The sequence below is a fragment of the Acanthisitta chloris genome, unplaced genomic scaffold, assembly GCF_000695815.1.
Source record: "Acanthisitta chloris isolate BGI_N310 unplaced genomic scaffold, ASM69581v1 scaffold1259, whole genome shotgun sequence".
NCBI lineage: Eukaryota > Metazoa > Chordata > Aves > Passeriformes > Acanthisittidae > Acanthisitta > Acanthisitta chloris.
The window spans coordinates 39,281-51,757 of NW_008689571.1; the positions used below are offsets into that span (position 1 = coordinate 39,281).

The 12,477-nt window shown below is 39.3% G+C and overlaps 1 protein-coding gene across 2 annotated transcripts in view; it reads left to right on the forward strand.

Annotated features, from left to right (window-relative positions):
* DNAJC13 (DnaJ (Hsp40) homolog, subfamily C, member 13) overlaps nucleotides 1-12,477 on the forward strand; it is a 49,506-nt gene that overhangs the window by 31,306 nt on the left and 5,723 nt on the right. For both annotated transcript variants that reach the window (XM_009081443.1, XM_009081445.1), the window contains 17 exons: nucleotides 384-568; nucleotides 2,027-2,101; nucleotides 2,287-2,406; nucleotides 3,260-3,439; nucleotides 4,296-4,463; nucleotides 5,050-5,163; nucleotides 5,478-5,594; nucleotides 6,135-6,312; nucleotides 7,373-7,464; nucleotides 7,846-7,945; nucleotides 8,414-8,488; nucleotides 8,643-8,755; nucleotides 9,163-9,332; nucleotides 9,699-9,741; nucleotides 10,662-10,835; nucleotides 11,916-12,095; nucleotides 12,318-12,458. In XM_009081443.1, the coding sequence (XP_009079691.1) occupies nucleotides 384-568; nucleotides 2,027-2,101; nucleotides 2,287-2,406; nucleotides 3,260-3,439; nucleotides 4,296-4,463; nucleotides 5,050-5,163; nucleotides 5,478-5,594; nucleotides 6,135-6,312; nucleotides 7,373-7,464; nucleotides 7,846-7,945; nucleotides 8,414-8,488; nucleotides 8,643-8,755; nucleotides 9,163-9,332; nucleotides 9,699-9,741; nucleotides 10,662-10,835; nucleotides 11,916-12,095; nucleotides 12,318-12,458 (2,225 nt within the window). The remainder of the gene's footprint in view (nucleotides 1-383; nucleotides 569-2,026; nucleotides 2,102-2,286; nucleotides 2,407-3,259; nucleotides 3,440-4,295; nucleotides 4,464-5,049; nucleotides 5,164-5,477; nucleotides 5,595-6,134; nucleotides 6,313-7,372; nucleotides 7,465-7,845; nucleotides 7,946-8,413; nucleotides 8,489-8,642; nucleotides 8,756-9,162; nucleotides 9,333-9,698; nucleotides 9,742-10,661; nucleotides 10,836-11,915; nucleotides 12,096-12,317; nucleotides 12,459-12,477) is intronic.

The window sequence follows — 12,477 nt, forward strand, 5'->3', positions numbered from 1 at the left end:
GTATTAAAAACATCTAATTGTTGTGACAAACTGGATAAGGTTTTTACAGGGTCATTATTGGTCAATCCTGGCCTCAGACAGACAGACAAAGCTAACCTTGTATTTCTCTGGGAACAGACCTAGCATCACTGGGAAGGTATGGAGGAGTTAACTGAGCTGGAGATAAGTCTTTTCAATCTAAATAGGTTCTTCCTGTGAAGCTCTGTTAGCTAAGTGTCAGCTTGCCTGGACTCCTCAGTCTTGCTCCAATTTTTCCCAGGTGTTGGCTTTCTTTGATTCCTAGGCCTTACATGTCTGATATATCTTCCATTGATAATTTTGTGGTGGTTTAAATTGTGTAGATTCACATATATATGTGAAAATTGACCTTTTTTCTCTTTCAGAGTTGAAACCTTACAAGTATGCAGGATATCCTATGCTGATAAAGACTATTACCATTGAAACATCAGATGACCTTTTGTTTTCCAAAGAATCTCCTCTGTTGCCTGCTGCTACAGAACTTGCTTTCCATACTGTCAATTGTTCAGCATTAAATGCAGAAGAACTGAGGAGAGAAAGTGGAATCGAGGTAAATGCAAAGAAACATGTTGAAATGAATTTTTTTAGTCTGACTTCTCCCCAGCTAAAAATTCTAGATGCTCAATGCATAGGACATCAGATGCAGTTGAGAATCACTTTGGGTCTTGAGACACTTGTCCGTTCTTGCCATCTCTTTTCTGGGTATGGTAGGAGAAGCCTCTTGCAGAGTAAACCCCTTTGTGGACCTAGGCTTGTCTGTTGAACTGTGGATAAGCAAGCTACATACAGTGTTTCTCTACTCCTTTACAAAACTCCACTGAGAGCTGCTGCATTCTGTAGGTGAAAGAATAGATAAACATGAACAAGTCACTTGAGCAGAAGGGCTTTTCATTGCACACATTACATTATTAGAACCATTTACGCTGGAAAAGACCTTATTAATCACAACACTGCCAAGTCCTGCTAAATCATGCTCCATGTGATTAACTGCCATGTCTACATGTCTTGTTAAATGTCTTCAGGGATGATGACATAACCACTTCCCTGGGAAGCCTGTTCCAATGTTTGACCACTCTTTCAGTGAAGAAATTTTTACTAATATTTAATCTAAACTTTTGTTGGCACAAATTAAGGCCATTTCCTCTTGTCCTGTCACTTCTTCCCTGAGAGAAGAGACCAGTCTCCACCTCACTAAACCTTCTTCCAGGTAGTTGCAAAGAGTGATAAAGTCTCTCCTGAGCCTCCTTTTCTCCTTGCTAAACAACCCCAGCTCCCTCAACAGCTCCTTATCAGAGCTGTGCTCCAGACCCTTCACCAGTTCCATTGCTCTTCTCTGGACTTGCTCTAGTTACCTCAGTGTCTGTCTTGTAGTGAAGGACTCAGAACTGGACATAATACTTGAGGTATGACCTCAGCAGTGCCGAGTACAGGGGGATGATCTATGCCCTAGTCCTACTGGCTACACTATTTCTGACACAAGCCAGGATGCCATTTGCCTTCTTGGCCACCTGGGCACACTGCTGGCTCACATTCAGCTGCCTGTCGACAAGCATCCACAGGTCCTTTTCCACCATGCAGTTCCCAGCCAGTCTTTTATCAGCCTGTAGCAATGTGTGGGGCTGTTGTGACTCAAGGGCAGGACCTGTCACTTCACCTTGTTGAACCTCATACAATTGGCCTGAGTCCACTGATCCAGCCTGTCCAGATCCCTTTGCACAAATCCTTCCTACCCTCCAGCAGATCAACGTTCCCACACAACTTGGTGTCATCTGCAGACTGACTGAGGTATTGGCTTGCATGTGAGAAGGCTGTCAACTCTAAAGCACCAAAAGTTAATACCAGCACTTGCAAGGAATTTTGTCCCTACAAACCATTTGAGCAAGCAGCAGATTTTGTCAAACATCTCTCTTCAGCCATTAAAAATGAGTTTACCAGCTAATGTTTTATTTATGCCAGCTTCTGTGTATTTTTGTTGTGACTGAACTTGTGCATCATCCAATCCTCACAGGTATTGCAAGAAGCTTTTAATCGTTGTGTAGCAGTCTTGACTCGTTCTAGTAAACCAGATGATATGTCTGTACAGGTAAGTTGCAGCAGCTTTAACTGATTTTATCAGCTTCTCAAAAGACTATATATTATATCTAGAATATGATACTAAATGTATGTATGTAATATAAAATATTGATATAGTGTCATATGTATTAAAAATAGGATTGTAAACATGCATTTTTCCTCCACTTGGGACCAAAACAAGACTGCTTTTTGTAGGTATGTGGATACATTAGTAAGTGTTACAGTGTAGCAGCTCAGTTTGAGGAATGCAGAGAGAAGATTACAGAAATGCCTAACATCATTAAGGACCTCTGCAGACTACTGTATTATGGCAAGGTAAGAGTTCCTTTCCTTTGCCTAAATGAATGTTTAACTGTTAAATGTAATGGGGAATGTTCTGGTTTAAGGAAGATGAGACAATTTCAGTGACTGATCAAACCCTTCTATAACATTCCAGCTAATCATTATGAGATACAGAACTCTGTTGTCTTGTTCTCAAGACTTTTTTTAATCTGTTTAGTGAACTTAAAATGCAGTCACTATAAAGATTCAGCTACTTCTGCCTTTTAACTGACATGTCTAGCTGTTGGTTTACTGTATTAAATCAGCAGATAAAAGTACTACAGCTAGATCTTACATAAGCAGATAGACTTCTAAATCAGCATAAACCCTGGGAACAGCTTTCAAGAAGTTTTGTTGCCATTTAGGTCTTTTGAACTTGCCTCATGTTATATAAATGCTGAAATTTGTCTGAATTAATAAAGGAAAGCCTGTCTTGGACATGTCCTATGGGGTATGTGAAAACAGGAGATGGTAAAACCACACTATAGTAATTGACAGTAGATGCTTATGTGTTCTTTAGTCCTTGCAGAACATGTGTGCCACCATAAAAAGCTCACCTGGGAATCTCTGCCACCTTCTTGAGTTGCTTCTCCACCAGTTCATCAATGCTCCTTTCTAATGTGAAATAACTATTCAAGTACTCTTCCCTTTGATAGATGCTGACTAATTAGCCATATTGGTTGGTTATCAGACATTTCAGCTGCAGATGTCTACTTCAGTTTTCATCTCTGTGCTGCTTAGATAGTACTCTGGAATTAGCAAGTTTGGGCTTCAAATCTTCAGTATGGAAACCAGTTGGCATTCTTGGATTACAAGTACTAAGGCAAACTTATTTTTTCTCCATCAGAACATACCACGAGTAGCTGCTCTAGGAGTAGAGTGTGTTAGCTCCTTTGCCTTAGATTATTGGCTGCAAACACACTTGTTCCAAGCTGGAGTTCTCTGGTACTTACTGGGTTACCTCTTCAACTACGACTACACACTGGAAGAGAGTGGCATTCAGAAAAGTGAAGATTCAAACCACCAGGTAATGTTCCCAAGGTGCACAATTTCTTACACTAACAGCTGTTCCTTGCCATCTCTTGCTAACAGACTAAGTGTGTTCAGATACTTCTTAGAAGCATCGAATTGTATGAATGGTCATGTTAACAGAGCAGTTTTGGAAAGGGATTTTATGTAGCAGTGTAAATACTGTTTGAGTTTTGGATTTTTCTCTTTTTGTAAAGAGTTCAAATGTTAAAGCTGCAAAACCCATAGTTTCTAATAGACTTAATGCAAGAGACTTTTATCATAGCAAACAGTAGAAAAGTAAAATTTTGGTATCAGAAGAAAAAGTATTTTTGGTTTAGCTTTTTTTTTTGGTGGTTTTGTGGGTTTTTTTGTTTTTTGGTGTGTGGGTTTTTTTGGTGTTTTTTTTTTTTTTTGGCTCAACTGAAAAAGCGTTGTCTAGTGATACCTTGAACTTATCTAAAATGTATGTTAGGATTGTATTGTCCCCTTGCCACACAACTATGGGCATTTCCTCAAATGCTGAGCCCCTAAATATGGTATTTTCTTCCTCAGCTACTGACCACTATTATAGAGATTAATTCTTGTATCACTGTTATAAAATATCAGCATAACAAGTATTTGATGATGTGAGCAGGAGCTGTTCTTTAGTCAGATGTCATTACACTTAAATAGCTTTTGTGACTTTCAGCTTATCTTCTTATTCCAGTTTTTCCTACTTATCAGTGCTCATGTCTTACTGCATTTGTTAAGCCCAGATAAATAGAGAATACTGATTTTGTTTGTTCTGGTGCAGAAGGGTTGGACAGCTCTTTCTGGCTATTCTGATACTTCTTAAGCTCCAGGTTTTCTCAAACTGTCTTTGTATTTTTCAGGAGGTTGCAAATAGCCTTGCTAAGCTCAGTCTCCTGGCCTTGAGTCGCCTTGGTGGGTATCTTTCTGAAGAACAAGCTACACCTGAAAACCCAGCAATCAGGAAAAGCTTGGCTGGAATGCTGACACCCTATATTGCCAGAAAACTCTCTGTGGTCAGTCCTACTGAGGTAAGCATCTGTGAGCCAAAATTTGCTCTAGTGATTTACAGAAGGAGTATACCTGGTCACTTCTAAAACACTGAACTCTTAGACCAACTTGATACTGAGGACAGCAGGGAGAAGGAGCAGTTTTGGCCTCGAACACTGTGGGCAGGAACAGTGCCCTATATTTGCAGAAAAAAAAATGGGGACAAAAATTGAATTAGTTGCTGAAAGCTTAAGGAGACAATGAGGATGGAGAGCAAAGGCTAAACTCTTTAGGAGTGGTGCCAGGGAAGTCATCTACAAAGAGATACTGTTGGTAGTTGGTGCTCACAGTCAAATGTAGATGTAGAATCTGAAGTAAGTGTGTGGCTCAAGGCAGAAGAAAGTAAAACTAAAATACAGATTGTACTGTATCAAATTACTTGCACATACTGTTCTTCCAGTATGTTTTTCCAGTATGGGAAACTTCACACTTCAAACTTGCTTATGTAATTGGTCTAGTTGCTAATGAGATTGGATTAACTAATATCATGAAACATGCTGATTCCTGTGCATAACTATCCAGAACTGTTGTGAATGTGTTGCATCATGTAAATTTCTTATTTCTTAGACTCTGAAGATGCTTAACAGTAACACAGAGAACCCCTACTTGATTTGGAACAATGGGACAAGAGCTGAATTACTTGAGTTTTTGGAATCTCAGCAAGAAAGCATGATTAAGAGAGTAAGATACTATATAAATCCCACTTTTTTAAAAAAAATTAGTTTGTGTTTTGGTATATACACTAGTGATGCAGTGGTATCACAATATAAGTATCCATTGTTGTCTGCTCCTAAAACACTTCCTTCATTCAGTAGTTTTAAAAAGAAAACAGAGCTTACTTGTTTATTTCTTATGTTTCTGTCTGAGCTTCTGACTTAATGCTTCAGCAAAAGTTTTTGGTTCAAATATTGCCTATTTCATTATTGGATTATAGCTTTACACTTTTTATAAGATTATTTTCTGTCTGAGCCTGTGCTGTTTACCTCTGTTTAAAGGGTGATTGTGACAAGAGCTATGGATCTGACTTTGTCTTCAGTGACCATGCGAAGGAACTTATTGTGGGAGAGATTTTTGTTAGAGTCTACAATGAAGTCCCTACCTTCCAGCTAGAGGTGAGATGTAGATAAAACCTTCCTGTTGAAATCAGTGTTTGGAATGTTACTTCGTCCTGTTTATCTGTCATTGCAAACAGAATAGAAAAAAATATAAATTTTTACGGAAATTTCCTGCAAGATCAGCATGTTAGGAGATACCTCTTTGCTGGAGCAGAATAAATTAAAAAGCATGAGTCTGTCATAAGATGAGCTGCAGTGGATGTCTTAATGACTTGTCTGCAGCACAAGCTTGTAGAGAAACTTGGATTGCTTCAGTAGTTCCAGGAGGTGGTGATTCTGCCTAGTGGTTTTACAGTCCATCTATATATAGGGGCAAACATACACCTGTTGAAGCAGTGGCAGCTTTTTAAGGGTATGTTTAGCCAGAAATAGGGTTGATGTGCTCCAGGTGTTATAGTGATCATAGAGAACTGTTTCCTGTCTGCCTGTCTGGAAGAAGGGGATATGTGAAATGTGGGAGAAGTTATTCGGATTATTCTTCTGCTGTGAATACTGATGCATCACACAACTAAAAATACTCTCATCTGTACTTTAAAGCTTCCTAAAGCATTTGCTGCAAGCCTCTTGGATTACGTAGGCTCACAAGCACAGTACCTTCATACGCTGATGGCAATAACACAGACTGGGAAAGTAGAGTCCAATCAACATGGAGATCGGTTACGGAGGGTTGAAATGGCCCTGGAGGCTCTGAGAAATGTGATAAAACACAACCCAGGTAGGCCTAAAACTGAACTTCCCTGCTAAAGCTTTTAGCTGACAACCTTAAAATTTGTGGACCCTCTGTAGTCTTCGTTTACCAGTGAGAAGGAAGCTTATTTTGCTGACCTACAGACTTCAACATTGTTGATAAGCCATACAGGCTTGCTATTTTTTCCTCCTCTGGAGAGCATTATCAGTAGATGTATTGAGGTTTTGTGTGAAATCCAAGCCTTATCTATTCTCTGAAACATTAGGTTTTAACTCTAATTCTAGCTTGCTGTTGCCAGGAAGTTTTAAACCTCTTAGATGAAACACTTTTTAATTCCTCAAAGAATCTGTAACTGATTTTTAAAGGTCCTTGCATCAAAAAGAATCTCCTTGAACTGAATACTGCATGCTAGTAAACACCTGAATGATACCTGTGTCAGTGCCTTAATAAATCAGGAGAAAACATTCTTGAGGCTGGGCAGCTACTACCAGCAAAGATTTATGAGCAGATATCAATGTACAGACTGGAAAAGACTGAGAGAAATAATAAGGACGTTTTTCTGCTATATTATATGTCAGGTGTAAAAGCAAATCATTTTCCAATTGTGGCTTCTAATAATAGCTGGTTAGGTTTTTCTCAGACTGGATTCTCTGCAGTTACAAGCTTACTGTTGCAGATATCAAACCTAGTCCAAGCTGGGAGATTCTAAAAGGTCAAGTGTATTTGAAGACTAGAAGTACTGATGATTTATGCTAAATTAAAATGATGGAACTTGTTTAGTTCTTTTGTAAGAATGCAGGTAACTAGGTAGTCCAAGAACTAGGTCAGTTACTTGCCTTAGAGGGAGGAGGTATCCTTTGCTTTTGAAATACTGTCAACCTGAGATTCTGTGGAAGCTAGATTAATGAGAGGATTTCATCATTTTCTAACTCTGTAGCTGTCCTGTACGAGCTGTTTTAACTACTGTGGCAGACTATATACAGCAGTGTAGTCTTAACACCTCTCTGTATAGTGAAATGTGGGCTTGGGGTGGCCTTTGGTGAATGCTTTGGCTAACATGGAGAGTAACTCATTTGGTCTTTTACAGGTTCTGAGTGTGAATGCATAGGGCATTTTAAGTTGATATTCTCCCTTCTGCGTGTTCATGGAGCTGGCCTGGTGCAGCAGTTGGCTCTGGAGGTAAAAAAATCAAACCAACCAACAAAAAAAGAAAACCAAAACAGCCACAAACAAAAAAAACCCCAAACCTTCCTGTCTGGATGTTCTGCATAACCAGCACAGACAAACCTGATTGTGTAACTGTTAGAGTAGCATCTGAAAAACATCAAGGTTGAGGTTCCAAGGTTTCAGTTTGTTCTTGGAGGAATGTGTGGTAGATTCTTGCCCTGAGTGTTTGCTCCCTTATTTCCTGAGGAGATAAGACAAATTGGTGGCAGGAGTAAGTTGGTAAATACCAGCTCTATTGGCCAGTGAGCTGCCTGGCTTCATCATACACTACATTTTCTGGACAGTGTTTTAACTGCTGGAATATGTTCAAGTGTTGTTTCTGATCTTTTACAGGTAGTGAACATAGTAACAAGTAACCAGGAATGTGTTAACAACGTTGCTGAGGCGATGGTTCTTGCTAACTTACTGGCTCTCCTGCATTCCTTACCTTCAAGTATGTACCATATGATTCTTTGTCTTGAAAGGCAAAGGGTTTCCAACTCAGAAATTAATTAGAATGCAGCTGGCTGAGCTTACAGTTGACTTTTAGGTTAAAACAGCCTCTTAGGGAAGATGATTTTAAAAAATGTTCTGTATAACTAATTTCTTGTCTTACATGTGTGAGCTGAAACAAATGAATTGCAGGTATTCTGATTGGTTTTGAATTATGTAGTTTTTCAATGACTATTGTTTTAGGGGATTTAGCTAATAAACATCTAATTAGCAGGTTTATTGTACTAGAATGTATCATTGATTTGACATTCCTTAACTAACTGAGTTTAGCCAGAAATCCCTAAGCTTGCAATTGGCATAAGGTTTATTTCAGTTTTGGTACAGCTGTCTGTTACGGTCACTTACTTTCATGTTTGTTTAGTTCATAGTCTATATGACAAAAAGTTCTTAATACTTTCCATTTTGACAGGTCGGCAGCTCGTCCTTGAAACTTTGTATGCTTTGACATCTAGCACAAAAATAATTAAAGAGGCCATGGCAAAAGGTACAGTACTGCACTGAAATCAAATGTTTCTGCAACACTGGACTAGTGGATACAGTGGCCACTCTTCCCTTTAGAATAATCACTGTGGAATTGGTGAATTCCTACTGCTTGTGACCAGAAAAAAACAACATGTTTTTCTATCTTTTTGTTACAGGTGCTTTAATCTACTTACTAGATATGTTTTGCAACTCAACTCATCCACAGGTCCGAGCCCAAACAGCAGAGCTTTTTGCCAAAATGACTTCAGATAAGCTGGTGGGTCCAAAGGTAAGAATCTTAAGAGCTTGTGTTGGAATTCTTATCTTGTTATTACCTGCCTTTCTCTAAAGTTCAGCAAAAAAACTCCTGTGTCTGAAACATTCATGTAAAGAGCAATCTGGCTTTTTCAGAATAATTAACTCCTCATTTATGAGCAGATTTAGAGAAGCTGTTGTATTTACTGTAACTACAAGTAGTTTGGTTTCTGTTTGCAATGCCTTTAGAGACCTAGATTTCATTGTCACTGGATATTGCTATTCGAAATGATAGCACTGTTTTATTTTATGTTGTGTTCTAGCAGTTGACAACTGTAGCACTACAGACAATTGGACTTCCTTTTTCTGTTAATTAATTTTGTCATGTCAGTTAGTTTGTCTTATGATATACTAAATGTCAATTCTGTTCATCTCTTCTAGGTTAGAATTACACTTATGAAATTTTTACCTGGAGTCTTCATGGATGCCATGAGAGACAACCCTGAAGCTGCTGTTCATATCTTTGAGGGAACTCATGAAAATCCAGAATTAATTTGGAATGACAACTCCAGGGAGAGAGTATCAACAACAGTTCGAGAAATGATGCTTGAGTATGTGGAGACCTATTGATTTAGTGTACCCTTAACTGAGACATTCTTGGTGGCAGTAAACCCAGAGTAGTTGTAGAACTGTCAGACAGAGCTCTGCCTGTAAAAGGTAGAGTCCTTGCAAGCCAGTCTTTAGTGAAACTTGTTCACTGTTTGTGTATTGTGCCTGTAACTCGGTCATGCAGGTGCAGTTTGTGCACAGACCAGGTATTTGCTCACTGCTGTAAGATGTGGAGGGGGTTACAGTGGGGAGAAAATGGGATTTAGGAGGTGGAACTGCTTCTCAATGATTGAGGGGAGACTGAGGTGTCAAGCAGGGAAGACGATTGTTTCTTGTACTGCTCAATAAAATTTACTTTCTTTTTAAAGGCACTTTAAACTTCAGAGGGACAACCCTGACACTAACTGGAAGGTAAAAGTATTCTGTTTCTACTTCGAGTGGGTCCAGGGAGACTATAAGCCAGCTGATAATAGATGCATATGTATGACTCTTGACAGCTTTTCCTCTGAAAGTACCAACAGGAGTTTACTGCTGTGCTGTGAACAAAACTGTTCACAACTGAAAACATAACTGGTTTAGTGTTGAATTGATGCTTTCGTTACTACTCATAACTTGAAATTGAGACAGTTACTGGCAAAACCACTGTCAGCATACTGTGAATTTTCTGGTAATTTAGGTAATTCTAAATACATCAAAAGTCAGCCACAAAGGACAATACTGGTTTGTAGGAAAATGTTCTGTCACTTACAACCTAGCTGTAGTAATCTTGCTATTGGTAGATGTTTGGTAACTTTAGTAAGTCACCAAGTCTCAAAAAATATTGTCCTGAGCCATTCCCTTGCCTCAGGTCAGTCAGTGAGGTGTTTCAGTTTGTGGGATTTCGAGTATCTGTGAAAGGCCAAATGTGATTTCTTCCCAACAATGCTTTAGTTCAGCATTAAACCAGTTTCTAAGCACATGCAGGATGGCTATTTTAATCCTGATGAAAACTGGAATCTTCATTTGGTTGATGGTGAGAAACCTTCCCCTGGGTGTGCAGGAAAGGAATGAAAGGGCTGTTGTATCATCAGCCTTGTTACTGGTACTTCTCTTGAACTAGGGTTTATCACTATTATAGTTGTAGGTTCAGTTATTTGTGGGTTTTTTGAAAGAAAAGTTCACTGTGGTAGTACTGTCACTTCCTACATCATGTTCCTTCAAGATGAAGTGTTTATTGGTCCTGCACAGCTCCCTTTTGAAGAATACAGTTAGTGACCCTGACCCCTTAGAGAAACATTTGCAGCTCTTGCATATACCTTTGCCCATAACTCCTTCTACTTTAAATTCAACAGCTGCCTGAAGACTTTGCTGTGGTGTATGGTGAGGCAGAAGGTGAACTTTCGGTGGGGGGAGTCTTCCTAAGGATTTTTATTGCCCAGCCGGCCTGGGTTTTACGGAAACCAAGAGAATTTCTCATTGCACTGTTGGAAAAGTTTACTGAACTACTGGAGAAAAATAACCCCCATGTAAGATATTTTTTTCTGATCCTGCTCTTTGAATTTGTTTAGCAGTCTGAAGGTACTAGTCTTTTAGTGTCTGATTAATATAGATTCTCACACTTTCTTCCCGACATGAATGGGGTTTTTGGTCTCTGACACTGGGGGCTTTCTGACTTTCCATAGAAGCATGTAGAATTTTTGGTCTCTGACACTGGAGGTTTTCTGACTTTCCATAGAAGCATGTAGATATGTGTAGGCAACTTCTGAACATGAGGCAGTGCTTTAAAAGACCCTGAAGCCACAGAACTAGCTTCATTTAAGTCCTAGAGGCTTATTCTATGCTAGATGAGGCTTAACAAATGAAATACGTTTTAATTATTCTATGACTGACCAACATAAGAAAATGGCATTTGCCTACAAAGCCTAAAAAATTTCAGCTCTCGACACTTCTGTTGTCCTTCTGCAACACTAACATCCCCTTCTGGTGTAAATTCTGGGACATACAGAAGGCTGCCACTTAATTAGTGGAATGGGGAGAGCTAACGTGTTAGAGTTTGAATGAGAACAATATTCAAGTCAGCAACTTAATGGTACTAAAAACTGAATTTTAAACATTGTTCAGATTCTGGGTTAGACTTGCAAGGTGGAAACTAACTTGCATGTTGACTAAAACAGACCTCTTTATTACAAAGATGTGCCAGCAGTTTGTAGAGGCATGCAGAACACACCAGGTGTGGTGAGTGCTGCTGAACTCTATAAGAATTCAGGTGGTTCAGCCTGAACATTCATGCTACCAAGCTTCCACCAAGCTGGCTGGCACACTGTGCTGCTGTGCATGCAGAAGCTGCAGCCAGACATGGGATTCTCTAGATACTGGAGATTGTTCTTAGATCTGTGTGACCTGTGTTCATGAAGCTAGGGAATGTCTGACACTATTGGAGATTATAATCATTATTCTTAACTTGTTGTTTTAACAATTTGAGAGCAAAGCAACATAAAAGCATTGGGGAAAAAGTCTATAATGCTGAGCAAGAGAGAAATATTGTTACTATGGTGATACATAAGACTTTACTGAATTATACTTTGTTGGTTTTTGATTTTCTGCAGGGGGAAACTTTAGAAACCATTACCACAGCAACTGTGTGCCTGTTCAGTGCCCAGCCTCAGCTAGCTGATCAAGTTCCTCCACTTGGTCATCTTCACAAGATAATCCAGGCTATGAATCACAAGAACAATGCCATTCCAAAAAGTGCCATTCGTGTCATGCACATACTGTCTGACAATGAGGTACCGAATCACTTAAGTGCTCAAGGGGAGAAGAAGCATAATTGGAGTTAGTATTGTTCAGTAGTGTTTCTAGAGGGGCATTATTCTAACTATTAAATACTGTGTAACAGATGAGCAGGGGCTTGTAGCTAATTCATGGGGCATGGATAAAGACTGATATCTGCAATAACCATCAACCTTAGCGTAAAATAAAGTACTCTGGATACTTCTGTCTCTCTACAGCTTTGTGTTCGAGCAATGGCATCCCTAGAGACCATTAGCCCTCTCATGAATGGAATGAAAAAGAGATCAGATATAGTTGGTGTAGCCTGTGAAGCATTGAATCGAATGTTTCAGAAGGAACAAACTGACTTAGTAGCCCAAGTAAGTAGCACATGCTCAG